General features: G+C 43.4%; 1 protein-coding gene across 7 annotated transcripts in view; it reads right to left on the minus strand.

Annotated features, from left to right (window-relative positions):
- The window catches only part of cadps2 (Ca++-dependent secretion activator 2), an 829,148-nt gene that overhangs the window by 218,731 nt on the left and 582,887 nt on the right, over positions 1–27,530 (minus strand). For all 7 annotated transcript variants that reach the window (XM_041216037.1, XM_041216039.1, XM_041216038.1 and 4 more), the window contains exon 12: positions 26,657–26,793. In XM_041216037.1, coding sequence (XP_041071971.1) covers positions 26,657–26,793 — 137 coding nt within the window. The remainder of the gene's footprint in view (positions 1–26,656; positions 26,794–27,530) is intronic.

Below are 27,530 nucleotides of genomic sequence, written 5' to 3' on the forward strand. Positions count from 1 at the left end.
AATAAAACAGTCAGATCAATTTCCTTAACCATCTAAGTATAAAAATTTGCAACAGCAGCAATAAGAAACTCAGTATTGAAGACAGTATCCTCATTTACAATAACACTCAGTACATAAGATTAGTCCAAACATAGGCTTTCTTAATTATCAATATATTTATAACACCCCCCTCTCTATGGGGCCAATTCATGTACTTAATAGTTCATGTTAGAACTGGCCAATTGCCTTGTACATTGTTCAGGAACAAAGCTATTGTCATAGCTCCAATTCATTATCTAACCAGCAATGTTTGGTGGGATGCTATTACCCATTAGCATGATGCAAGCAACAATGCAGCCAAATGCCCTGATTAGGTGGTAAATGAATTAATGATATCCTGGGGTAAGATGTGGTTGTTATTTAGGTCAACAAATAGATAATAATGTGAGCACATTTATCCAATGATCAGAGGTGGGCAGAGCATCTTCTGTATGCTAAAAGTATGGAATTGTACACCAGTTCTAAACAGAACAAATTCATGGTTTCTTTACTCATAGTTCAAACATGAAATTTCGTCCTAAGAACTCTGTTTTAATGCAGTACAGCTCCTGTCCTGATAAACAACAACTCACATATATACAGTGCCTTTAATGTAGAAAGCAGTCAGATGACAGAAGGTTGTTATCAGACCACTACAGAAAAGTCAAAAAGGAATGAAACCGGATGGGCCACCAGGTATCGACCTGGACACTGGAAACAACAATAGCACATCAAGCCCTGCCTACCCTGCAAAGTCCTCCTTTCTAACATCTGGGGGCTTGTGCCAAAATTAAGAGAGTTGTCTCAAAGGCTAGTCAAGCAATAGCCTGACAATAGTCATATTCACGGAATTGTACCTTACAGATAATGTTTCATCGTCACCATTCCTGGGTATGTCCTATCCCACTGACAGGGCAGATCTACCCAGAGCTGGCAGCACAGTGGTATACAGTCAACAGGGAGTTGCCCTGGGAGTCCTCGACATTGACTCCGGACCCTGGACCCCATGAAATCTCATGGCATCAGGCTAAACATGGGTAAGGAAACCTCCTGCCATTACCTTATACCACACCACCTTCCCCAACACCCAGCTGATGAATCAGAGCTCCTCCATTTTGAACATCACTTGGAGGAAGAACTGAGGATGGCAAGGGTGCAGAATGTACGCTGAGTGGGGAACTTCAGTGTCCATCACCAAGAGTGGCTCGGTAGCACAACTACGGACCGAGCTGGCCAAGTCCTAAAGGATACAGCTGCAAGGCTGGGTCTGCGGCAGGTGGTGAAGAAACCAACAAGAGGGATAAACTACTTGACCACTTCCTTCCAATTTACCTGTTGCAGATGAATCTGTTCATGATAGTATCAGTAGGAGTGGCCACCATATAGTCCTTGTGGTGACGAAATCCAGTCTTCACACTGATGATATGATCTATCACGTTGTGTGGCACTACCACCGTGCTAAATGGGGTGGATTTAAAACAGGTCTAGCAATTCAGAACTGGACATCAGCAGCAGCAGAATTGTACTCAACCACAATCTGTAACCTCATGGCCCGGCATATCCCTCACTCTACCATTACCATCAAGCTGGAGGGTCAACCTTGGTTCAATGAAAAGTGCAAGAGGGCATGCCAGGGGAATCGAATTAGTTGAAGACTGGCACCTATGATGCTGGGGAAACACCAGGAGCATCTAAAAATGAGGTGTCAACCTGGTGAAGCTACAATGCAGGACTACTTCCATACCAAGCAGCAGAAGCAGCATGCAATAGACAGAGCTAAGTTATCCCACAACCAACGGTTTACATCAAAGCTCTACAGTCCTGCTTTATCCAGTCATGAATAGAGATGGGCAACGAACAACTAACTGAAAGACGAGGCTCCACAAATATTCCCATCCTCAAATCATGGGGGAGTCCAGTGCAAAAGACAAAACTGAAGTATTTGCAACCATCTTCAAACAGAAGTGCCGAGTGGATGGTCCATCTCAACTTCCTCCTGAGGTCCCCAGCATCATAGATGCCAGTCTTCAATTAATTTGATTCACTCCACGCGATTTCAAGAAATGACCGAAGGCACTGGATACTGCAAAGGTTATAGGCCCTGACAACATTCCGGCAATATTACTGAAGACTTGTGCTCCTGAATTAGTCATGCCCCAAGCCAAGTTTTTCCAATACAGCTACAACACTGGCATCTACATGAAAATATGGAAAATTGTCCATGTATGTCCTGGGAAAAAGCTGAACAAATCCAACCAGGCCAATTATTGCCCCATTTGTCTACTCTCAATCATCAGCAAAGTGATGGAAGGGGTTATTGACAGTGCTATGGAATGGCACTTACTCAGCAATAACCTGCTCACTGATGCTCAGTTTGAGTTCTGCCAGGGTCACTCAGCTTCTGACCTCATTACAGCTTTGGTCTAAACATGGGCAAAAGAGCTGAACTCAAGAGGCTAGATGAGAGCAACTGCTATAAGACATCAAGGCAGAATTCGACCGAGTGTGGCATCAAGGAGCCTCAGCAAAACTGGAGTCAAAGGGAACCACGGGGAAAGCTCTCCACTAGTTGGAGTCATACCTAGCACAAAGGAAGATGGTTGTGGTTGTTGGAGGTCAATCATCTCAGTCCCAGGACATCGCTACAGGAGTTCCTCACGGTAATGTGCTAGGCCCAACTATCTTCAGCTGCTTCATCACTGACATTCCCTCTATCATATGGTCAGAAGTGGAGATGTTTGCTGATGATTGCACAATGTTCAGCATCACCTGCGACCCCTGGGATACTAACGTAGTCTGTCTTCATAAGCAGCATGAACTAGACAACATTCAGGCTTGGGCTTATAAGTGGCAAGTAACATTAGGACGATACAAGGGCCAAGCAAAGACCACCTTCAACAAGAGAATCTAACCATCTCCTCTTGATATTCAATGGCATTAGCATCGCTGAATGCCCCACTATCAACATCCAAGGGGGGTTATCATTGACAAGAAATTGAAATGGACCAGCTATGTTAATACTGTGGCTACAAGAGCAGGTTAGGGGCTGAGAATTCTTCAGAAAGTAACTCACCTCCTGACTCCCCAAATCTTGTCCACCATCTGCAAGGCACAAGTCAGGAGTGTGAAGGTACACTCTCCGTTTCCTGGAGAAGTGCAGCTCCAACAACACTCAAGAAGCTTGACAGCATTCAGAACAAAGCAGCCGCTTGACTGGCACCCCATCCACAACCTTAAACATTCACTCCCTCCACCACTGATGCACAGTGGCAGCAGGGTGTACTATCTACAAGATGCACAAGCACAGGGGCAGTAGATACATGGGATCACCACCATCTGGAAGTCCCCTCTAAACCATTCACCAACCTGACTTGGTAATGTATCACCATTTCTTCACTATCGCTGGATCAAAATCCTGGAACTCCCTCCCTCACAGCACTGTGGGTGTACCAACACCACATGGCCTGCAATGATTCAAGAAGGCAGCTCACCACCATCTTCTCAATGGCAACTAGGGGTGGGCAATAAAAGCTGGCCCAGCCAACGAAGCTCACATCTCGTGAATGAATAAAAAAAAACATGGGAGGTCTTGTGAGAATACTGACATGAAAGCTTAAACATCCTGATCATTGCAATGTTAGAACAGCATATACTTCAAGTTAAAAAATACAAAATCAAACCAGAACTACTTTTGTTCCGTGTATAAAAACTTTCCAGAATACATGGTGGCTTCAATATTCAGTTTAGTCGTTAATTTATTTCAAACATAGTCTACTTTGTGCAATGGGCCCCAGCCTTGACAAACCTGAAAATGGGATACAATGACAGGAGAATCATAAGTAAGCATCATAAGCCTTATACGAGGTACAAAAGAGGCAAGGACACAGCGTGTAGGAAAGTCACTATTCACAATGCTGAGGTTCACATGCCATTAATAGTTGGACTCTTAATTGTGCTGTTGAAGCAATTCATATTGAAGCAAAACACAATCAACTCACACAAAAATCAATAAAGCAACTTCTATTATCCCCTTTTTTATATGCCAAGGGCAGCAGGAGAGAAAGAATACATTTTTTCATCAACTTCTCTGCAGAAAAGTATTGAATTAGGAACTTTCAATGTTCAAGCCTTTAAGAAAAAGTTGATTTGTGTGTTGAAACAGAGTGCTGAACTGCATTTGAAAGGACCTTATTTAAAAAGTATTGCACAAGTGCATGGTGTGCCACAAAATGGAGAAAGGTTAGTTACTGAATGGTCAGTTGATGCTTACCTGATAGTTCCTCTCTATGGTTATGCAATGACTTAAGATAAAACTGTCAATTCTGGAAAAATGGAAGCAGGAACAAAACATTGATGACAGCAGCATACATGTCGTACAAGTGGCCACTTTGCCTATTGCATCAAACAAGATGCGCTGTATGCCAAAAACCAAATGGTAAAAGCAACATACTTAAAACAATACACACAGCTCCCTTTGTGATCTCAGAACGCCCAAAGCACTTGGCCTAAGAGAATTTCCCTGTTCTTCGAAATAGTGCATAGGGATGATTTATGTTCACCTGAAAAGGTAAATGACTGAGTATAACAGCTTATTCAAAAGACTGCATCTCCAAAAGTACAGCACTCCCTTTGTACAGCATAGGAACTGTCAGCTTAGGTTACATGCTCAGTCTTTGGAGTGGGTCTTGAACTCACAGCAATCTGATTCAGAGGTGAGAATGTGATTGAACCGCATGTTTGGTGGGTGCTTTATCTTCTATCTGACTGGCAACCCCACAGTTTGTGTCAAACTAAAGAAGGGCACTTCATACCAAATTGTACTTTCTATTTTACAACTTTTGTAAATTAAGCCTCCAAGGCAAGGTGATTGAGCGGTGTAATTACTGACTAAATAGCAGGAAATAAATCGTTTGACCTTTGCAAAATAATTTGGATGTGGCTCTTACAAACATACAAAAAGAGGAAAAAAAGACCATTAGACCCATCAATGTTGACCCTATTTACTCGACAGTATGAAGGTGCAGGTAATCTAATAAAAAAATCCATGGTCAATTTCTAGAAAACGTCAGGGGAAATTCACTCCAACTCCATAGCAATCAGGCAAATTCCAGGAAAATAGGATTCTTTATGTTACATCATTAGGCAAACTTCATTAACCCAGGCATTCCAGATTTCCAAATGTGTCCAATGTCTTTCTCTCTCAGGAAACTGGCAAATCACTCTGTAAAAGATAGCAACACACCCATGCTTAGCACATCCACCTTTCTATTTCAAGGCAATCTAGCAGCTAAAGTCAGAAAAAAACTGTAGAATTTTACAGCAAAGTGAGGAGTCCATTCAACTCATAGGGCAGAATTTTACGTCAAGCAGCCAGGCACATGCCCGACCCGATTGGGCGTAAAATAATGCGCTATGAGGTCGGATCAGTGTCCCGACATCATCGTGCACTTGTGCGATATTTCGCTCAGCGGGCGCAAGCAGGTGCTGAAGCCACCCCCACCATTAATTGGCAGGCCACTTAAGGCCATTAACAGTCCAACTGATGGTGATTTTTCATGGCCTATATGATTTCGCACTTGTCACATGGGCAATGGACAGGCGGCCAGCCAAACTTTTCGAAAACATCATGCAAGGGTGGGATAAAAAGGGTCAGCATCATTGGCAGTGTGAGTGGTGAGGAGTTTTGGAGATAGTTTGCTGCTGGTTGCTTATTGGTACTTGGCAGCTTCTTGGCTGTTCAGGGTTTCATTCTTAGCATTTCCAGGCTTCATTTCAGGATTCATTGGTATCTGCAAAGCCCATGGAGAATTCAGACTGTGTGGACTCTTCCAGGTATCAGACAGCCTTCTGTTACCCTGGGAATGGGGACTGTGGTCTCTGCTAGTGGCGCCTCCTCTGGGAAGGAGCAGAGGGGCAGAAGAGAGAGGAGGCCAGGTGTACCAATGCAGCTTCCAGGGGAGGGATCTGTGGGAGGAGAGGCGTAGGCACAAGGAGCACAGGACCAGCAGGAAGTCCAAGGTGGAAAGGGCCGCAGAAGACGTCATGATCCTGCTGCCAGGGTTCACAGGCGGCAATGGAGCTACCTCAGTATGTCAGAGGTGCAACGCCGAAGAAGGCTCCACCTCTGCACGGAGACAGTGACCTCCATCAGTCAGATGATTGGGCCTGAGATCAGCTCTGATTGTGTGGGTGGACACCCCATGCCAGTGGCTCTGAAGGTCACAGCGACCCTCAGCTTCTATGCCTCTGGCTCTTTCCAAGGGTCAGTGAGGGAAACCTGTGTGCTGTCTCCCAATCAGCTGTCCACAGTTGCATCAAGCTGGTGATAGAAGCTTTGTTCAGGCGGGTACTGACTTTTATTCTTTACTGTACGGACGAGGCCAGCCAGGCTGAGTGAGCCAGAGACTTTGCAGAGATTGCTGGGTTCCCTGAATCCAGGGTGCAACAGACTGCGCACATGCGGCCATCAAGGCGCCAGCAGATCAGGCGGGTGCCTTCGTCAACAGTAAGGGCTTCCACCCCATGAACGTGCAGATAGTGCAAGTCTGTGCCAGATACTCAGGCAGCTCCCATGACGCGTACATCCTGAGATACTCCCAGGTGCTGGGGCTCTTCAGTGCTCCAGCCTGACTAAATGGATGGCTGCTGGGTGACAAGGGATATCTGTTGAAGAGATGACTCTTGATGCCTCTCCGCTACCCAAGATCAGAGGCAGAGTAGTGGTACAATAGGAGCCACGCCTCCACAAAGGCGGTGGTAGAGAGATCCATCGGTCTTCTCAAGATGCACTTCTGTTGACTGGACCATTCAGGGCAAGTACTACAATACTCCCTAGAGTGGCGTCACTGAGAATTGTTGCATGCTATGCTCTCCACAATCTGGCACTGGCAAGGGGGGACCAACTGGAGGAAGAGGATCTTGACCCAACTCCACAGACCACAGATGATGAGTCCAGTAGTGAGTCAGAAGAGGAGCACGGTGAGGAGAACACTGAGGGCGTGAAGCCAGATCTCGGTAACCTCCAGGGAGGCAGGGGCACATGGGACGCCCTGATCCAACACTCTTTCAGCTAGGCTACCAAAGATCAGCTTCAACCACGTGCCAGGGCTGCCACCTCCATCCTGGATGTTTGAAAGGACCCTTTCCTTTGAACGTAATAAATACTCATTGCTTGTATAATAAAGTTCAGAGCCACTTATGACCAACATTACATACTGACGTACACTGCAACAATAAAAGAAAAAGGTGAAGCACACTCAGGTCATGACACCAAAAACAAAATTTATCTCATTTTGACAATTCCAAACTATTTACATAAACTTCTCTGGTCTTCATTCTCAGACTGTTATAGATAAAGTAAACATAAATGAACATAATATCACTCTTGATCTGTCCCTCTTGTACTCTTGGCGCCTTTAACTTAACACTTGTGAGTGCAAGGTCTTGGTGCCCCTTCCTCGCTGACACCGGCACTGGAGACAGCCTGCTGACTCTGCTGTCTTGTTGGCCTTGATGACATTGGCGGTCGTCCTCTGGCCAGTGGAGCCTGTGCTGGCCCCGCTTGGGAGGGTGCGGCTTGTGCCGCAGCTGGCATCTCCTCAGTCGCCGCAGCCTCATCAGATGTCATGGTCACTGGCAGAGGGGCTGGGGAGCTGCTGCTGTCATCCAGAGTGCCCTGAGAGGAGCCCGCAGAAACAAGCAGCTCATGCACCAACATGAGGTCACTCTGGACACCTCCCTGCTTACCACTGATGGATGGACACTTAGCTGGGATACTGGATGCCTCATCCATCTCCCAGGCTGGCCCTGAATACCTGAGGTCAGTGCCTGTGTGAGGGCTTGCAGGTCCAAGCACAACCCCAGGAACACCTCTTTCTGTCCCTACAGCTGCCTTTCCATGAGAGTTGCCACTCTCTCAGTGGAGGAGGCAGTGCGCTCGGCCATGAGGGTCAATGTTGTGCTCATGCTCCGCATGGACACCTCCATAAAGGAGACCATGGCACACATACACTCATGGATCTCCACCAGATCCTTCCGCACACCCTGCTGGACATCCAGCATCTGCCACCTAATGGATGACTCCAGAGTCTCATCATCAGCCTTCTACTGAGCATCATCCTGGTCCCCAGCAGTCCTCCGACTGCTGGCGCCCTGGACACTCTCCACCTCTGCCAGCACCTCAAACGAGTGTGAAGTGCCCTCACCAATGTGCACTGAGATACTATCTGCTGAACAAATGCCCACCAAGATGCTAGTATCTGTGCTGGTGCCTGCTTCAGACAGCAGGTGTGACGCAGGTGCAACAGAAGCTTCGTGGTCCTCCGGTGTTTTGGTGGTCCTTCAGGGTCCACAGATCGGACGCCTGCTGGTGAATCTAAAAGGGAGAACAAGGACATGTCATTAGTTAAAGTCATCACACTGTCACTGCGCATGCCTGGCACTCTGCTGAGGCAATGGAGATCTGTATCATGGTGCCCTTGTTTTTCAATGATCAATGGGGACTCCAGGTTTGCGGCTCACATCACTGAAGACACTACACAAGAATGGTTGCACAATGCAAAACTCTCACCTCTGTGCACCGCACTCTTACCTCCATCTGGCACCCCACCCTTCGACACCCGGTTGAATGTGGACCGTGTTGGCTCTCGAGCTCCAGGGCGTCTTTCTCAAACCTGCTGATCAACAGGAGGTTGGGTTGCCCTCTACCTGTGCATGCTGTCTCTGCCTCATTATGGCTTGTATTCTCCTGAAAGAACGGAGGTGCATTGATTAGTTCACTCTCTACCTGCAGTGCCATTGCAGCCTGGCCAACCCAAGCTGAGGAACACCTTGAAGGGCACATCCGAGTTGTGGCCTTCAAACTACAAGGCACTCAGTCCAAGCAGCCAGGCCAGCTCCGGCGTCACTGGCACTCAAGACTCTAGCACACCTGAGGTCCATGGGGGCACGGCCCATCTTAACATTTCTGCACAGTGACCCATGCCAACACAGTATTCACCCTTCCTCAGCGCAGTCATTGAAGTGCTTCCAGCACTGCACCTATTTGCTTCATACCACATCATGGCTGCTCACCATTGCTGCCACCTCCTCCCATGGCCTCTTGGTGAGCTGCCGTGGCCTCCTGCTCCCATCTCTGGGGACAAGGGTGTCCCTTCTGGCAGCCACCTCCTCCAGGAGGACAGTGAGGCGCTTGTCGGAAAAAGAGGTGGGGGGGGGGGGGGCAAGTGCCCCCCTGGCCTGCCCTCCTGCCTGCCGTGTCCAGCCGCACTCGACTCCATTGGGAACGCTGAACACACGACGTTCTGTGGCAGCCTTCCAGTGGCTGCCAAGGCCGTTTTTAAACCGGCTGCCGGGTCATCATTGGACCTGGCGGCCGACAGGCCTCCGCCCCGCCCGCCCCTTCCCAGCCAATGTGAAGCCATGTTTCATGCTGGGTGGGACTTAATTGGCCCGCTAGCATGAAATCGCGATGGACCGTTTCTCAGCTGCTCCCGCGCCCACCATGCCCGCCCAACAACCTCAAAATCCTGCCCATAATGTCTATTCTGGATCTGTGCTAGGACACTCCAAAACCAATCCTACCTGTCATCCTCTCTCCCCAAAGTCCTGGATATTTCTTGACTTTAAGTATTTAGCAAATTTTCTCATAAAATATGCAACAATCTCTGCCTCAATAACTCCCAGTGTCATTGCATTCCAAGCTTCAATGACCTTTGTGTAGATATTTCACTTAAGCCCTCTTCTCGACAATTTTAAAATGATGACTCTCATCACTGAGTGCTTATTGCAATGTTTCTTGGCACAGGAAGGAAATTTCTAGCACTCTTGATAATGCTACTCTTAAACCAGTCATATGGTCAGTGCAGCAACAGCCTGGGCTGAAGCACTCAAATGGTTTTTCACCCACCATCAGACAAGAGTATCCTAACTCTTGACTTGCACCTCTCTCTTCAAATGCATGACTGAGATTGAGAACTCAATGCATGAGGAGTCACTGCATTGACTCAGTTTTCCTATCCTAAAGCTGCACTCCCCCTTTTGTACTCTCATCCAGAAATAACAAGTTTAATAAATGAAACGTGTACACATTTTCTTCTCATTTTTATGATGCAGCATAATGCTTAAACCATAGGTTACTTGACATTCACCCATTATTTGAGCAGCTTTTACTGAAAAATCACAGCAGGTTGTGGGTAACACCTGAATCTGCAGTTAACTACCTCTCCCTTACAGTGCCTAAAACTGTCACAGGATGGGAAGAAACTGCATGAGGCTCTCCAATAACTTAACCAAAAGAACAACATATTTGCAATGTTTACTTGTAAATATATCCTGCTGTTCAGTGAATGCTGTTTCATTAAAACTTAACAACATTAGTGCAGAACCTGTCCAACTGTTTGTAAAGTCAGGTGGAATCCAAATTTTCCTACAGAGCAAACTGGAGTGTGGGTTATCATACAAACAGAAATCAATCAAGAATGACTTCCTGGGAACTTAGAAAATAATGGTAGAATTGGGCAGAGTCAATGTGAATTTATGGAAGGGAAACCATGTTTGACAAACCTGTTGGAGTCCTTTGAAGGTGTTACTAGCACAATAGATAAGGGACAACCGGTGGTGTATTTGGGTTTTCAGAAATCTTTTAATAAGGTGCCACACAAGAAGTTATCAAGCAAAATTAGAGCACATGGGATTGGGGGGCGTAATATAATGACATGGATTGAGGATTGGTTAATGGACAGAAAACAGAGAGTTGGGATAAATGGATCGTTCCCAGTTTGATAGGCTGTGACTAATGCGGTACTGCAAGGATCAGTGCTTGGGGCCCCAGCTATTCACAATCTATGTTAATGATTTGGGTGTGGGACCAAAGGTAATATTTCTATGTTTTCTGATGATTCACAAAACTTGGTGGGAATGTAGGTTGTACGGAGTATGCAAGGAGGCTTCAAGGGGATTTAGACAGGCTAAGTGAGTGGGCAAGGTCATGGCAGATGGAATATAATGTGGAAAAATGTGAAGTTCCCTGCTTTGCTTTGGTAGGAGAAAACAGAAATGCAAAGTATTTCTTAAATGGGAGAGATTAGTAAGTGTTGCTATCCAAAGGAACCTGGGTGTTCTCAGTCATTAGTCACTGAAAGCTAATATGCAGGTGCAACAAGCAATTAGGAAGACAAATGGTATGTTAGCCTTTTTTGCAGGAGTAAGGAAGCCTTGCTGCAGTTATATAGATCCTTGATGAGACCACTTGGAGTATTTTGTGCAGTTTTGGTCTCTTTACCTGAGGAATGATATGCTGTCCATAGAGGGAAAGCAATGAAGGTTCATCAGACTAATCCCTGGAATGGCAGGATTGTTTTATGAGGAGAGATTGAGGAGAATGAGCCTTTATTGAACAGAGTTTATGAGAGGTGACCTTATTGAAGTGTACAAAATTCTTACAGAGCTCAACAGGGTGGATGCAGAAGGATGTTTCCCCTGGTTCGGGGATCCAGAACCAGGGAACACAGTCTCAGAATAAGAGGTAGGTCATTTAGGACCAACTTGAGGAGGAATTTCTTCAGTCAGAGGGTGGTGAAGCTTTGGAACTCTTTGGTACCATTCCAACAAATTTCTAAAGCACTCTCTTCAAGGCTTTGACATCCTTCTTAAAATATGGTGCCCAGAATTGAGGCCTAACCAGTGCTTTATAAAGGGTTAGCTCCTTGCTTTTTGTGGTAATCTGATGTATTCCTTTAAGAAGAATGTTATAATGGAAGATCACACTATCTTAGTATCCAATAGCAGAGTAGTTTGGACTATCTTAGTAGTCAGTAGGAGAGTCTAGAGTTACAGCCTGTAATGTAGAGACAGGGTTTGAGATGCAGGCACACAAGTTTAGCTGCTGACTCCTTTGTAAATAAATAATGTGTTCTACATAAGAACTATCTGCTGATCTGCTCTGTCTATGGTACCAACTCGGCCCTCCTGAAACAAGTGTGCAACCTGGATCCATTAGTCCAATTAAACTAGTGACCAGGATCCAACAAAGTGCCCAGAACTGAACCCAGAATTGGGGCCTAGCCAGTCCTTTATAGAGGTTTAGCTCCTTGCTTTTTTACTATATTCTTCTATTAATGAAGCCAAAGATTCCATATGCTTTATTTAAAATCCTTTTCAACTTTTCCTTCCACCTTCAAGAGTTTGTAGAAGTACAACCCCAGGTCTCCCTGTTCCTGCATCCTTTTAACATTAGAACATTTAGTTCATTATCTCTCCTCACTCTTCATACCAAAATGTATCACTTCACACTTGTCTGCATTAAATTTCACCTGACACGCATCTGCCCATTTCATCACTGTTTAAATTTTCCTGAAGCCTGTTATTACCCTCCTTATCAATGGCTACATTTCTGAGTTTTGTACCATCTACAAATTTTGAAATTATGCCCCAAATACCCAAGTACACATCATTCATATATGTCCCTTAATTAATTTTGTCTGCATGATGCCACTGCCTCTTTAATCCCATGGCCTTTAATTTTACCAAGAAGCCTATTTTGTCAAATGCTTTTTGAAAGTCCATGCACACGTCAGCCACATTATGCTCATCAACCCTCTCCATTACTTCATCAAAGAATTTAATCAAGTTAGTCAAACATAATTTGCATTTAACAAATCTATGCTAACTTTTACTTTATTAGCCGATGTCTTTCTAAATGGCAATTAATTTTTTCCCAGATTATTATCTCTAAAAGTTTCTTCACCACCAGTGTAAGTCTGATTGGCCTGTAGTTAGCTGTTTTGACCTACTCCCCTCTTTTTTTAAACAGGGGTGTAACATGTGGAATCATCCAGTCCTCTGATACCATCCCTAGATGCATTGGGAGATTGTGGCCAGAGCTTCTGCAACTTACATCTTTACCTTCCTCAGTAAGCTGAAATGCATCCCATCCAGACTGGCCAACTTTTCAACTTTAAGGGCTGACAAGGTTCTATCTATTTTTATCTTATCCAATACCAGTACACCCTCCTCCTTTACTGATCAGTAGTGAACAAAACACTGATTTAAATTGTGATTTGCTAGCGAGTCTGCTGACTCTCACTGTTCATTATTGCAAATAGAAATTGCAATAACCAAACACACAACGCAACAAAAGCTGCCTACCCTCCATCTGTTAATATTAGATACAATATCATAGGTTGGAATGCTCTGACTTTAGTCATATCAAAATGCATTGCCATGTGACTTGTGTGTGGTGAAAATATACAGTTACTCCCCTTCAGCAAAATGTACACAAGGCCCTTTCAAGATAATCATTTAGGCGATGTGCAGCACTTTCTTGTCAATTCTTATTTACCTGTGGCTTCAAAGATTACATTGATATGCAAATAAATGAACTCCCTGCTTTTGGACACAACCTCACTATAGGTCCTGATCTGCAAGGAAGCCAATCTCAGGGAAACGAGGTGGAACAGTGAATTATGGCTCTATCCATCCAAACCCCTCTCAAATGGGGACATAATCCATTGAGTTGCTAAGAACAATTTCTGCATAGCTGCAGCTAGTGCACTTCCCACAGGATGGTAACTTTGTTGAAAATAGGTGTAGGTGATCCAGATCAGGCATCAACTTCTGTCAGGGTGAAATCTCCTGAGAGATCCAAATCCCTCAGTACTACAACTAAGTAAGGAACTGAGCTAATCCTCCAGGCAATAGATTCCTGTTCCTCATTACCCATGGTCCATGTTCCATCAGGTACAAAAGCAAAATACTGCAGATGTTGGAAATCCAAAATAAAAACAGAAAATTCTGGAAATATTCAGCAGGTCAAGCAGCATCTGTGGAGAGAAATAGAGTTAACACTTCAGGTCAATGATATTTGAACACAATCCATCTGGTGCTCCCTGCCTTGCCTCACTATCTGCAACTCTTTGGGGTGTGTTGGCACATGCCAAATTGGGTGAGAATTCAGCTATATTACTTGTAATAAAACATAGATAGATATGCTAGATTGACAGATTGAATTCTGATGAAGAGTCATATGGACTCGAAACGTTAACTGTATTCCTCTCCGCAGATGCTGTCAGACCTGCTGAGTTTTTCCCGCTACTTTTGTTTTTGTTTCAGATTTCCAGCATCTGCAGTATTTTGCTTTTATTTTATTATAGATAGATATGCCTTTTGTCCCATTAGTGGGAGGAATACTATCTCCTCCAACTTCCCATTCCCACCCCCAATTAACCCCAAGCCAGCTAAAGGCAAATTTGGGCCCTATGGCTATTGTAATGAACCACTCAAAGGCCTGGATTTTTGTAGAGTCATGGACACTCCATGGCTTATCCAAAATGGCGCCGCGACCCCAAAATCCAAAAGGGCCACCCCTTTTCCATCAGCTCCTCTTTTTGCTGGGTTGGGGAGGTGGGGGGGGGCAAGATTTGATGCACACAACTGGGGAAACCCAAACACAGCAGGGCCATTTGAACTCAGTGCTGAGTCCAAACAGAACCCATTTCTTCTGGACCAAGGTCCATTTCCCACAGTGTGAGACTTACAATTTTAAGAGTGGTCATAAATGAATGTAAATGGTGGACAAGGTTTGTGGAACTGTCAAGCTGTCAAGTTATTTAAATCCTCTTCCCTTTAAATTTTGGGGAAAAAACAGCCTGTGTCTCTGAGTTGAAAAAAAATCGGTACTTGCAATTTCAACAACTGCCCGTTGACACAAGCCTGAGAGCTCTCATTATAGTATCATTACTGCTTGACTGCTTTCATGACCTATCATAATGGGGGCCTGTAAATTCAGTTGTCAGTCAGTTTGATTGACAACTCCAAGATGTTAATATGGGATTAGCTGTCTTTGATGTGGGGCAATGAATACAAATGTTTATTTTTATCAGGGATTAAGCACTTGAATGAACTTACATATATTGAATGGGCTTTTATCAATTGGAGTGTTGTTGAGATCTGCCCATGGTGGATAATGGGTCAGTTGGAATGGAGGATGATGGGTGGTGGGGGACTATGGGTTGGCATGAGTTGGCATAAGGTCTATAAGGGGCCATGGGGATGAGTGGGAAGGTCATGGGTTGACATGAGTTGGCGCCATGGGAAATGAGGGGCCACGGGGGGTGGGTAGAGGGCTATAGATTGGGATGGAGGGTATGAGTGGCTATGGGGAGCTGGATAGAGGGGCATAGGTTTGCACACTGCTTTGAGGGGCCATTGGGAGGGTGGGTGGGGGTCATGAGTTGGCATTGATGGGGTACAGGGAGTGGGTGTGAGGGTTTTATTATAACTGGGATGGTGTCGCAGAGAATCGAGGTAGGCCTTTTAAACAGCCTTTCCTGGCAGCCTTCATGGCCGCCTGCACCTTGTTTCCGGGAGTGGCAGCCCTGACTCCAGCATGCATCCGCCTTCTCTGGAATGAAAATCCGGCCATTTGGGGCTGTTTCTCCCGAGATGGGCAAACTGAGCTGGAAATTTTCCCGCTCTGTGCACCTGCCTCGGGAGCAAAATCCTGGGCCAAAGTGAAGAGGAGCCCACTTCCCCAGCTCTTACTGTTTCAATGCACTGTGAATTGAGATAAAACAGCTTATTTCTGACTGAGCAGCTCTCAAATTTCTTTGTTTCTGTCACGTAAATGGGGGTTGTTAAGGTATGAATTTAATAAAGACAGGAATGGAAATCCCAACAGGTTGGGGGCAAGGGAGGGTGGATGGAAGAGGCAAGATTTCCTCCTCTGTGGTTCCATTGTTGAGAAGATAAGCACTTTCTGAAAAGTGACAATTGATTTCTGCTAACTCACTAGCGTCTGCCCAAGGGTTTGCCAGTGGCTAACCGAACAATATACAACACTCGAGGCTACGCTTTGCAAAGTGAAATATTTTCCTGTTTCACAGTAATTCTGGAAAACTATAAAGTCAACTTTACTTAAGCCAACCTCTGATAAATCAACACTTCCCCTTAGTGAGTTGAGGCTGAAATTGCAGACCCTTTTTCTGTACATCCATTACCAGCAAAATTATCTTGCTATAAATTCCTGTGTTGATACTTTGCTGACTGGATTTGTGTTTAAACAACACCTTGTCACTTTCGTGGATGAAAAGTTCAACTTAATTATTTTTACAGCATAGCAAATTAAAAGCAGTATTAATTTGGAGAAATATTTCTTTATATTTAAAATATGTACACAATTATGTGGAAGGATCAATGTACAAACATTTTGTTCTGTTTGTTCTGATTTTCTAACAACAGAATACTCCAGATAAAGCTGAATAAAACAATTTGAATAAAACAAGAGCAAGCTGCATTTACACCCAATGTTCCTAAGCTACATGAGTATGTGGGAGTGAAAGGTACCGCCCAGGTCTTGTACTGGGACAAATATCATACATGCACAGCTGCCAAAAAATTTAAAGGAGCCACGCACTGAAAAAAAGGCTGCGCGCAACACTGGTTACACCTCATCTCAACCCTAACCTTCTGAGATTTGCACATTGAGACTTTCTATTCACTGTACTCAAGAATATCTCCTAATCAAAGTTTACACTGTTAATTAATTTTTTTAAAGAGCGTGCTTGTGTTTTAAGGAAATGTCGGAATGTGTATTCCTTTCACACAGCCTCATGTAGCAATTTCAAAAACTGATATACTTTACAGAAACATTATCCCTTTGGTTACCATGGAGATGACTTTCTGATGGTGCATTGCAGATGGGACCCTTCCCTAGCTGCAAAGATTGGGGGACCACGAGTGTGTGACTCACAACTTTCTGGCTGTTAAAATGAATGGAAAGAACATTAGTGGAAGTACACTTGTAAATTTTTCAACATGTATGACTGCCAACTGAGTCTCTCCTTTAGTTGCACACTTCCAAAAATAGGCCTGAATATTTACACTGCTGAGCGTAACTAAATGTTACACACAAGAATCAACTACTTTTTTTGAAATTATTTTGTCTTTGCTGACAGGACCTTCATTCACTGTTCAACTATTATTGCTCTGAGAACATTGCAGTTGACATTTCTTTGTTATGATTGGTGTTCCTATGGTAGTGTTCAGCAGGGAAAAGCAAAATTTTGGCCTATAGATGATGTACATGATCAGAATGGTGTGTGATATGTAGGACCATGTAGAGGTGAAGACATTCCCCTGACATTGTTGCTCTTGCCCTTTTCTGTATAAGTGTTGGTGAGTTGGGTGGAACTTAAACTAAATGTGGTAAGTGCATCCTGTGCAGCAGCCACAATGCAACAATGGTGAAGAGACAGCCAAACAATTAAATTGCTGTGTCTTGAATGGTGGTAATCTTCTTCAATATTGTGGCTGCAATCATCCAGGGAAGTGGTGAGTATTTAATTATACATGTTCTGACTTGAAGATAATGGAGAGATTTTGAGGGGTTAGAAAGTAACCACGCATTGTAGAAAGCTTAGTCTAAATAAAGAACAGTTATGCCCCCAATTATGCAATGATTGGGTTCGGACAACCACAACAACCTTCTTTTGCAATCAAGGATGATTCCAGCTACTGGAAAGTTTGCCCTTTGATCACCAGTGACTTCAGTTTCGCCAGCGCTTGTTGATTCCATACCCAGTCGAATGTAGCCATGGTATCGAGGGTAGCTACTCTCGCCTCTCCTTTGGTATGCAGGCCTTGTGTCCATGTCCATATAAAGACCTTTTGATGAAATGTGAAGCTATGTTGATTGTGGTGGAACCAGAACTGTGTTTTATTGAGTAGGATGTCTTGTTGGCATTATTAATGACTCTTGTACTAATAATTGAAAAGAAGCAAATTGGGCAGTAATTTGTTGGGTTAGATTTGTCTTCTTTTGTTGATATATCCTTAGCAAATCTTCCATGATGTACAGATGTCAGCAGCATAGCTATACTGGAATAGCTTGGTTAGGGGAGTGACTAATCCTGTTACACAGGTCTTCAGCACTACAGAAGGGATGTTGCAGGTCCCACACCTTCTCTTGTTCCCAGTCACTTCTGAGCAGTAAACCAACCTAGCTTAACGGCATCTCTGATGGCAAAGACATAAGAAGTAGGAGCAGGGGTAGACCATACGGCCTATCAAGGCTCTGCATTCAATACAATCCTGGCCGATCTTTGGCTTCAACTTCCCTTTCCTGCCCACTCACCATAACCCATGGTTCCGAGAGATCAAAAATCTATTTATCTCAGCCTTAAATATATTCAATAATGAAGCATCCACAACCCTCTGATGTAGTTCATTCCAAAGTCTCACAACCCTTTGAGTGAAGAAATTTCTCCTCATTCCTGTCTAAAATGATTGTCCCCTTAACCTTTTTCTTGACTCCCCAGCCAAGGGAAACAATCTCTCAGTATCGACCCTGTCAAGTCCCTTCAGAATCTTGTATGTTTCAATTAAATCACTTCTCATTCTTTTGAACTCCAGAAGTATAGACACAATTTACTCAGTCTCTCATAGGAGAACCCGCTCAGCCCAAGGATCCATGTAGTGAACCTTCATTATACTTCCCCCAGTGCAAAATATCCTTCCTTAAACAGGGAGACCAAAACCACACACAGTATTCCAGGTGTGGTGTCAGCAAAGCTGTCCACAATTGTATCAAGACTTCTTTACTCCTGTACTCCAAGCCCCTTGCAATAAAGGCCAATATGCTATTTGCCTTCCTAATTGCTTGCTGTACTGATATGCTAATTTTCTGTGTTTCTTGCATGAGCACAACCAGGTCCCTCTGAACATCAACATTTACAAGTTTTAAAACAAAAACAGAATTACCTGGAAAAACTCAGCAGGTCTGGCAGCATCGGTGGAGAAGAAAAGAGTTGACGTTTCGAGTCCTCATGACCCTTCGACAGAACTTGTTCTGTTTTTGTTTTGGATTTCCAGCATCCGCAGTTTTTTTTGTTTTTACAAGTTTTATGCTTTTTAAAAGATATTCCGATTTTCTGTTCTTAAAACCAAAGTGAATAACCTTACGCTTCCCCTCATTATACACCATTTGCCATCATGTTGTCCACTGACTTAACCTGACTCTAGCTTTTTGTGTTCTCCTCACAGCTAACATTCCCATCTAGCATTGTATCATCAGCAAACGTGGATACTTACTCTCTGTGTCTTTGTCTAAATCATTAATATAGGCTCAGATTTTCCATCCTTCTGTGGGTCATTAGAAGGCTTTCGATAAAGTCCCACATAGGAGATTAGCATGTAAAATTAAAGCGCATGGGATTGGGGGTAGTGTATGGCGATGGATAGAAAACTGGTTGGCACACAGGAAACAAAGAATAGGAATAAACGGTTCTTTTTCCAAATGGCAGGCAGTGGCTTGTGGGGTACTGCAGGGATCGGTGCTGGGACCCCAGCTATTCACAATATATATTAATGATTTAGATGAGGGAACTAAATGTAGTATCTCCAAATTTGCAGATGACATAAAGCTGGGTGGGAGGGCGAGCTTTGAGGAGGGCGATTTGGACAAGCTGAGTGAGTGGGCAAATGCATGGCAGATGCAGTATAATGTGGATAAGTGTGAGGTTACTTTGGTAGCAAAAACAGGAAGGCAGATTATTATCTGAATGGCTTTAAATTGACAGAGGGGAATGTGCAACGAGACCTGAGACTATGCCAGTCGCTGAAGGTAAGCATGCAGGTATAGCAGGCGATAAAGAAAGCAAATGGTATGTTGGCCTTCATAGTGAGACAATGCGAGTACAGGAGCAGGGATGTCTTGGTGAAATTATATAGGGCCTTGGTAAGACCACACCTGGAATATTTGGTCTCCTTATCTGAGAAGGATGTTTTTTCTATAGAGGGAGTGCAGCGAAGGTTTACCAGACTGATTCCTAGGATGGCGGGACTGACATAAGAGGAGAGATTGAGTCAGTTAGGATTATATTCGCTGGAGTTCAGAAGAATGAGGGGGGATCTCATAGAAAACTATAAAATTCTCACAGGACTAGACAGGGTAGATGCAGGAAGGATTTTCCCGATGGTGGGGGAGTCCAGAACCAGGGGTCTGAGGATACGGGGTATACCATTTAGGACATGAGGTGAGGAGAAATTTCTTCACCCAGAGAGTGGTGAGCCTGCAGAATTCGCTACCACAGAAAGTTGTTGAGGCCAAAACATTTGCATGTTTTCAAGGAGTTAGATATAGCTCTTGGGGCAAAAGGGATCAAAGGATAAGGGGAGAAAGTGGGAGCAGACTATTGAGTTGGATGATCAGCCATGATCATAATGAATGGCGGAGCAGGCTCGAAGGGCCGAATGGCCTACTCCTGCTCCCATTTTCTATGTTTCTAAAACTTCCTTAATAATAGATTCCAGCATTTCCCGATAACTGATGCTAGGCTAACTGGCCAGTAGTCACTTGTTTTCTCTTTCCTCCTTTCTTGAATAGTGGTGTTACATTTGCTAATTTCCAATTTGCTAGGACCATTCCAGAATCTAGCAGTGGAAGCAGTGCATCCACATCTCTGCAGCTACCTCTTTTAAAACCCTAGGATGTAGATCATCAGATCCTAAAGATTTATTGAATTTTTGCCCCTTAAGCTACTTCAATACTTTTTCTCAACTGATATTAATTTCCTCACTCTTTTAGTCCCAAGGCTACCCTCTATTTCGGATGTGTAACTTATGTCGTCTACTGTGAAAACTGACACAAAATATTTTTTCAATGTCTCTGTCATTTCCTGATAATTTCTCCATGGACCTTGGATAGCCATAAGGTATAATTGTTCATTCAGCAATTTTCTTTTACTAAAGATGCTTGCAAGCTCTTCAGTCTTGTCTCTTATTGCTGAGTTTGACCCTTGTTAAGGATGAAAGATGTTAATGGACCTTCTTCCTTTTATTAGTTCCCTGGCGAACCATCACTATTTTATTTTGCAAATTGCAATACTATGCTAATCCAAAAAAATAAATAATCCTCCTGGCATTTTCTGAGTTCTAAGAATTTTAAGAAGTCTGACAGATTCACTTCAATTTTCAACCCATTAATTTTATCTACGCACATAATTTATGCACATACAATACAATGTATTTATATTATCACATCAGTAATCACATAGCGTAGTTCTGGGTGACACTGATGCACAAATGGCTCTCGGTGCTACCAAGGAGTCAAGAGCCAACCCAAGTTTCAAGGCCGTGAAGCTGAGAGGTGTGAAGTCACCTCCAGTAGAAAGTTTTGCATCATATGGGTTACAAACAGGGGTCATTGTTATTCTAGCCTGGTGACAATCATCTTCCAAACTTGCTCAGGTAGCCTGCTGGTTTGCTTGGAATTTGGTAAACTCTTTTTTAACTCTTTCATGGGGTGTGTAGGTAAGGCCAGCATTTGTTGCCCATCCCTAATTGCCCTTGAACTGAGTGGCTTGCAAGGTCATTTCAGAGGGCATTGCTGAGGGTCTGGAGTCACATGTAAGCCAGGCCAGGTAAAGATGGCAGATTTCCTTCCCTAAAGGATATTAATGAACCAGATTGTTGTTTCTGGCAGTAAACAACAATTTCATGGTCACCATTAGTGAGATGAGTTTTTAAATCCAGATTTATTAATTGAATTTAGATTCTACCAGCTGTCATGTTGGGATTTGAACCAGGGTCCCCAGAGCATTAGCCTGGGCCTCTGGATTAAAACTAATCAATCTGAGGAGTGCAACTCTGTGATTTATAGCCAGCAAATTAACAAGTCTGTTAGCTACACATAGCACTTCAAGGGCACTCCATATTATGCTTTGGCAAGTGTTTGAGTGGTATCCAATGACTTTTGCTGATGTTGTTTTGTGGCAAAGCTGTTTAACAAGTAATGCATGAAATTATTATGCCTCTTTTAACTGTAAACTACATTAAGGATTATAGGTGAGAAAAATAAAATGAAATGCCTATGATTTTAAACACTGCAAGTAGAGGCATTGCATTACTTTAAGAAATTCCAAGATTACCATATTTTTGGTTGACAAAGATGATAACCCTGGATTGCTTAAGGTGCAGGTAAAAATAATGCTGCGCAAGAGCAGAAAGATAAGGAAAAAGAATTTGTCACCACTTTTAATGCTCTTTCATAAATGTGTGATTAGATTTATGGGATAAAAAGAATCCCTGGCATTCAGGGAATTATGCACTAGCACCTCTAAACACCTTAAGAGTAAAAATAAATCAGATTTTAAAAGTGCTAAACACAATAATGCTAGTATATGATGTCTCAGCAGAAATAGCGAGGACAATCCGCTCACTCCTTCAGCATTATGATACAGGGCAGAATTTTGCTCTCATCGGGCAGGTACATGCCGGATCCGAGTGGGGGAAAAATAGTGCGCGGTGATGTTGGGCGAGCATCCCAAAGTCATCATGCACTCGGGCGATATTTTGATCGGTGGGCGCATGTGGGGGTCGCCAACAATTAAGAGGGCTGTTAAGCCCATTGACTAATTAATTCAATTGAATTTTTCCCTGCCTGTCTAGCTTTACTATTGGCAGGTGGGCAAATAGGCCAAGTGGCCTTTGCAGTTTTTGCGAAACCTCATCCACGGGCAGGATGAGGTTACAACCAGTGATTTAAAAAAAAAATAAAAACTTTTAAAACTCATCTTTAACATGTCCCTGCTCATGTGGCAAAGTCACACAAGGGGACTTGTTTTCCTTATTTTTCCATTCTTTGTTTGCAATGTTAAAAAACTTCAGCACCCTGTGGTAATCCGTGCCTTCAGGGGGCTTTCACTTGAGCGCAACTGCGTGCATGCCCTGACTTCCATACTCGCCCTCCTCACCTAGGCAGCACTGAGCGTTTCATGGCGCGATTCGCATTAATTGGCCAGCCAGCGTGAAACCGTGGTCGGGGGCCGATTGTGGGCAGCGGTCGGTTTCAGGGCCGCTCCTGGGTCTGCCTGCCGCGTCCACCCGATGAGGTAAAAATCCTGCCCATACTAATTAATAAAGCTTAATAGTTCCTCTGAAGTGAGCCCCTTCCTCATGTCTCCATTTAAATAAAGAATTACATTTATAATACACTGTCTATAATCTCAGGATATCCCAAAAGTTTTTTAAGTAAATCCCACTTATATTGTTGGATATTCTTACCCAACCAAGAAGAAAATTTGGACTTAATACATATTTCAAATGAACTATGGGTGCAATTTTCCAGCCCCTCCCACCAGCAGATCTTCCAACCCTTCCAAAGTTAACAGAGGTTTGAATTTTTAAAAATTCATTTACGGGATGTGCGCGTTATCGGCTGCATCAGCATTTATTGTCCATCCCTAATTGCCCTTGAGAAGGTAGTATTGAGCTGACTTCTTGAACCGCTGCAACCACAATGCTGTTAGGAAGGGATTTCCAGGATTTTGACTCAGCAACAGTGAAGGAATGGCGATATAGGGCTCATTTTGCTGTTTTCATTTCTGGTGCCTAAGTCGATGCTGGGTGGTCCATCTGGTTTCATCCCTTTTTATTGACTTTGTAGCAGTTTGATACAACTGAGAGGCTTGCTAGGCCATTTCAGAATGGATTTAAGAGTCAACCACATTTCTGCAGATTTGGAGTCATAGGTACGCCAGACCAGGGGAGTGAACCAGATGGGTTTTTACGACAATCGACAATGATTGCATGGTCATCGTTAGACTTTTAATTGCAGGTTTTCTGGAATTAATTTGAATTCAAATTCCACCATCTGCTTTGGTGGGATTCGAACCTAGATCCCCAGGGCATTACCCTGGGTCTCTGGATTACCAGTCCAGTGACAATAACACCACACCGCTGCCTCCCCCTTCCACTACAGGGGGCCAGAAAACCCTGGCCTATATTAGGCAAATCAGAATGAACTATCTTACAGATCAGTGTTGTCCAATATGCTCGCCACTTGCAGCATGTGGTGAATTGAAATGCTGTTCATTTTTAGAGTCACACAATGCTGAGTTGCTTTAAAGTTGCAGTGGTGGATTATGAGTACGGTGTCACTTTATTTGTCGGCCGTCCCTAATTGGGCAAAGGACAATCAGCAACATTACTGTTACGAGTCACATATCAGTCTGACTGCGACCACGCTTATCAGAATATAGTTCGGTTGTCAGGTCACTAGTGACCCGACAGCGGAAGGGTTACTTGCTCAATGAAACAATAAAACTAGTTTATGTTTATTAGATTCTCTGCTCCCTGTTCTCCCTGAGTTCCTTTAAATGACAATACTTTTAGATCTGCGAGACCACTCTGTGTGACGTGCTGCGAAAGCAGGGTCAGCCTTCAGGGGGATAGGGGTCTGATTGATCACGAAATTTTCTAGAAGAATCTAGTGACACAGTGGATGTTAAAGAACTGGTTTTGTTTAGCTGGTAGTTGGCATTTTTTGCAAAATAGTTGAGGTGCATGAGTGTCAGAAAGTGCTGATGGCTGCCAATGAGGACTGAAATGAGCAATTTTGTCAAGCAGGGGCAGCGAAGCAAGATCCAAATGTTGTTCAGCCTTCATCTTAATAGATCTGTTGAAACAGAGACTGAAAGGATCAATGTGCAAATGGCATAAAAGGAGAAGGTTGGTCATGAGCCAAAGGTGTTTTAAATGTCTGGATGCTATGTTTGGAAATGGCAGGTGATGGAATGTAGGTAAGGCAAGAGTCAGAACACAGAAGCCAATATACAGAGATTTGTCAATTCTTCTCTCCCTGAGTTTGTTAAAATAGCCATTCTGTTTAAATGCAGGCAGTTAACTCAAAGTAAATTTTTCCTTTTTTAAAATAAACCAGAGCACTTCAGTTAATCGATTGTCACCACCCTTTAATGATGTATAGAGCAAACTTGCTTTGTGAAACAGTTGGATCGTAAAACCCTTTTGAAGCTGTTTCCTGGCTCTGAGAGTGAGTGTGTGTATCGGTCTTGATTGTTGATGCTTTAAAACGTCAAACCTATTTCCAAAAGATTGTGCATTTATTTTATTAATATTAAATATATTTTGTATCATGTGCCAAATATGGTGACCTGATCACCACAGGTTTGACGAGCATTGAAATCCTTTTGGGAAACACTGTTATAGGCATGGAGTTGAAAACTGATTGCTATATTTTCTGTGCTTATTTATTTTGAGATTATCTTGCATGTACTTTTAACTACTAGAAATTGATTCTGTTTTCTATTCACGTCTATGCCAAGCAATATCCATAATGAACAAACAAAATTACAAGGCAAGTAATCTTTTGGGCAAATTAAAAAGTAGCTTTTTATGAACAAAATTAGTCTTCTTATATTTGCAGTCAGTGAGAATCTAGCCATCTCCCCTTGGCATTCAATGGCATTGCTATCGTTGAATCCCCCACTCTCAACATCCTGGGGGCACCAATGACCAGAAATTTAACTTGACCAACCATATAAATATTGTGGCTACAAGAGCAGGTCAGACGCTATGAATTCCACAGAGGGTAACTCACCTCCTGACTCCCCAAAGCCAGTCCACAAGGCACAAGTTGGGAGTGTGGTTGAATACTTTCTAATTGCCTGGATGAGTGCAGCTCTCACAACACTCAAGAAGCTCAATACCGTCCAGCCCACTGGATTGGCACCCATTCATGAACTTAAACATTCACTCCCTTCACCACTAATGCCACAGTGGCAGCAGTGTGTACCATTCTACAAAATGTACTGCAGCAACTCACTAAGGCTCCTTCAACAGCACCTTCCAAACTGTGACCTCTACCACCTTGAAGGACAAGGGCAGCAAACACATGGGAACACCACCATCTGCAATTTCCCTTCCAAGCCACACACCATCCTGGCTTGGAAATAAATCGCCGTCCGTTCACTATCACTGGGTCAAAATCCTGGAACTCTCTTCCTAACAGCACTGTGGGTGTACCTACACCACATGGACTGCAGCGGTTCAAAAAGGCAGCTCACCACCACCTTCTCAAGGGCAACTAGGGATGGGCAATAAAGTGAAGTGAAATAAAGTGAAATTAAATAAACGAAGTGAAATAAATGAGGTGAAATAAAGCCAATGATGCTCACATTCCATAAATGAATAAGTCTTACAATGAGCAGTCGTGATATTGGTGGGACAGTCCAGGGGGTATAGAAGGTGGTTGGGGGGGGCGGTGGTGTGAGTGTGATGTGGAGGGAATGGTGAGGGGCTGGACATTTGGAAGATGTTTCCTGACCCTTACAAAAGTAAGGGTCAGGGACCACAGTACCCAAAGGAAGATGTGAGAGGTGCCAGCAAGCAAGCATTCTAACAGCTGCCATGATCAGGAAATTCTTCAAAGGAAAATGAATACCTGTTACATCCTGCAGCAACTATCACAACGGTATTCCTGGTCTCCCTTTTGAAGTCTTGGTGACTGAAAGGGTTATACAGGATGTAAACAGGGGGTCTCTTCTGAGCAAGTGCTTTTCTTAAAACACCAGTGTAAGTATCTACAAAGCCCATACCTGCCCTGAGTGTTTATTAAATGTGTCCAGTTCCAATGCAACCCCTTGGTGAACTCACACATCATTATGCTTTGCTCTATTCTCTTCCCCATGCAGTGACACAGCAGTTGTCTTCAAGTGCATCATTTTCAAGTTTGAAACCAAGTGTAGAAAATCCTTAATCTACTCCTGGTGGGAGTTTTTTAAAGAACAAGCCTGATGGGAAGAGTCATTTTGTCCCTGCCACCTTCTCTCAGCTGGTTACTCACCAGACAGGAATATGAATCATTCAGCCTATGCTCTAACGTTTTCCTTTGCAGCATTTCAAACAGGGCGGAATGATCAAACTTGCAGGGATCGGCAGCAATGAACTCATCCATTCCATGCTTCTGAGCTCGGTCTGCATCTATAGAAGAAATAGCAAAACTAAATTCAGTTTGTGACATGCTTGTTTTAAATTCAGATTCAAAGATTGGCAAAAAAACTTTTTCCAAAACAGAATCAAAGTTATCAAAGCAGTGTACTTTAGAACTTTGTATTTATATCTAAAGGTAAGCAGCAGGTGATGTCACATGCACAGCAGCGATTTATTCAATCCTTTAACTATTGTTAATCTTTAATTCAAAATTTGTTGGCCTGGATTTTGCTGTAGTGATGTCAGTGCTCATTGTTACTATAGATTAAAACTTAACATTAACTGCCAAGATCCGCACATGCACAGTTAGATGTGGAAATCTGGATGTTGCTGTCACTAATGTCCTGCTCCTTCAAAAGGTGTGCTTGTGGGCTACAACAATGAAACCTGCACAGAAATCCTTGTAATGGCATGAACTTCAGGACCAATAGTTCCATACTATAGATGAATGAAAAAAAATAAGGACTTGTGCAATCAGGAATTAATGAATTTTCAATGTGTGGTAAGTGATAATTATGAAACAAACTCACTCGACTGAAAAAAAAATCAATTTTACAAGTCTGGAGTCTCCATTCCCTAAGAAAATTAGTGTTGCAGATTTTCAAAAAGAAATAAAATTTTAAAAAATTTTGTTTTCTGGATTTCTTTTTCACATTTCCCTTTTAATTCCATGTACATATCCCAATCTTTATTTTATTTTCTGTATAATGATTTAAATGTAATTTATA

The sequence above is a fragment of the Carcharodon carcharias genome, chromosome 21 (genome assembly GCF_017639515.1).
Source record: "Carcharodon carcharias isolate sCarCar2 chromosome 21, sCarCar2.pri, whole genome shotgun sequence".
Classification (NCBI taxonomy): domain Eukaryota; kingdom Metazoa; phylum Chordata; class Chondrichthyes; order Lamniformes; family Lamnidae; genus Carcharodon; species Carcharodon carcharias.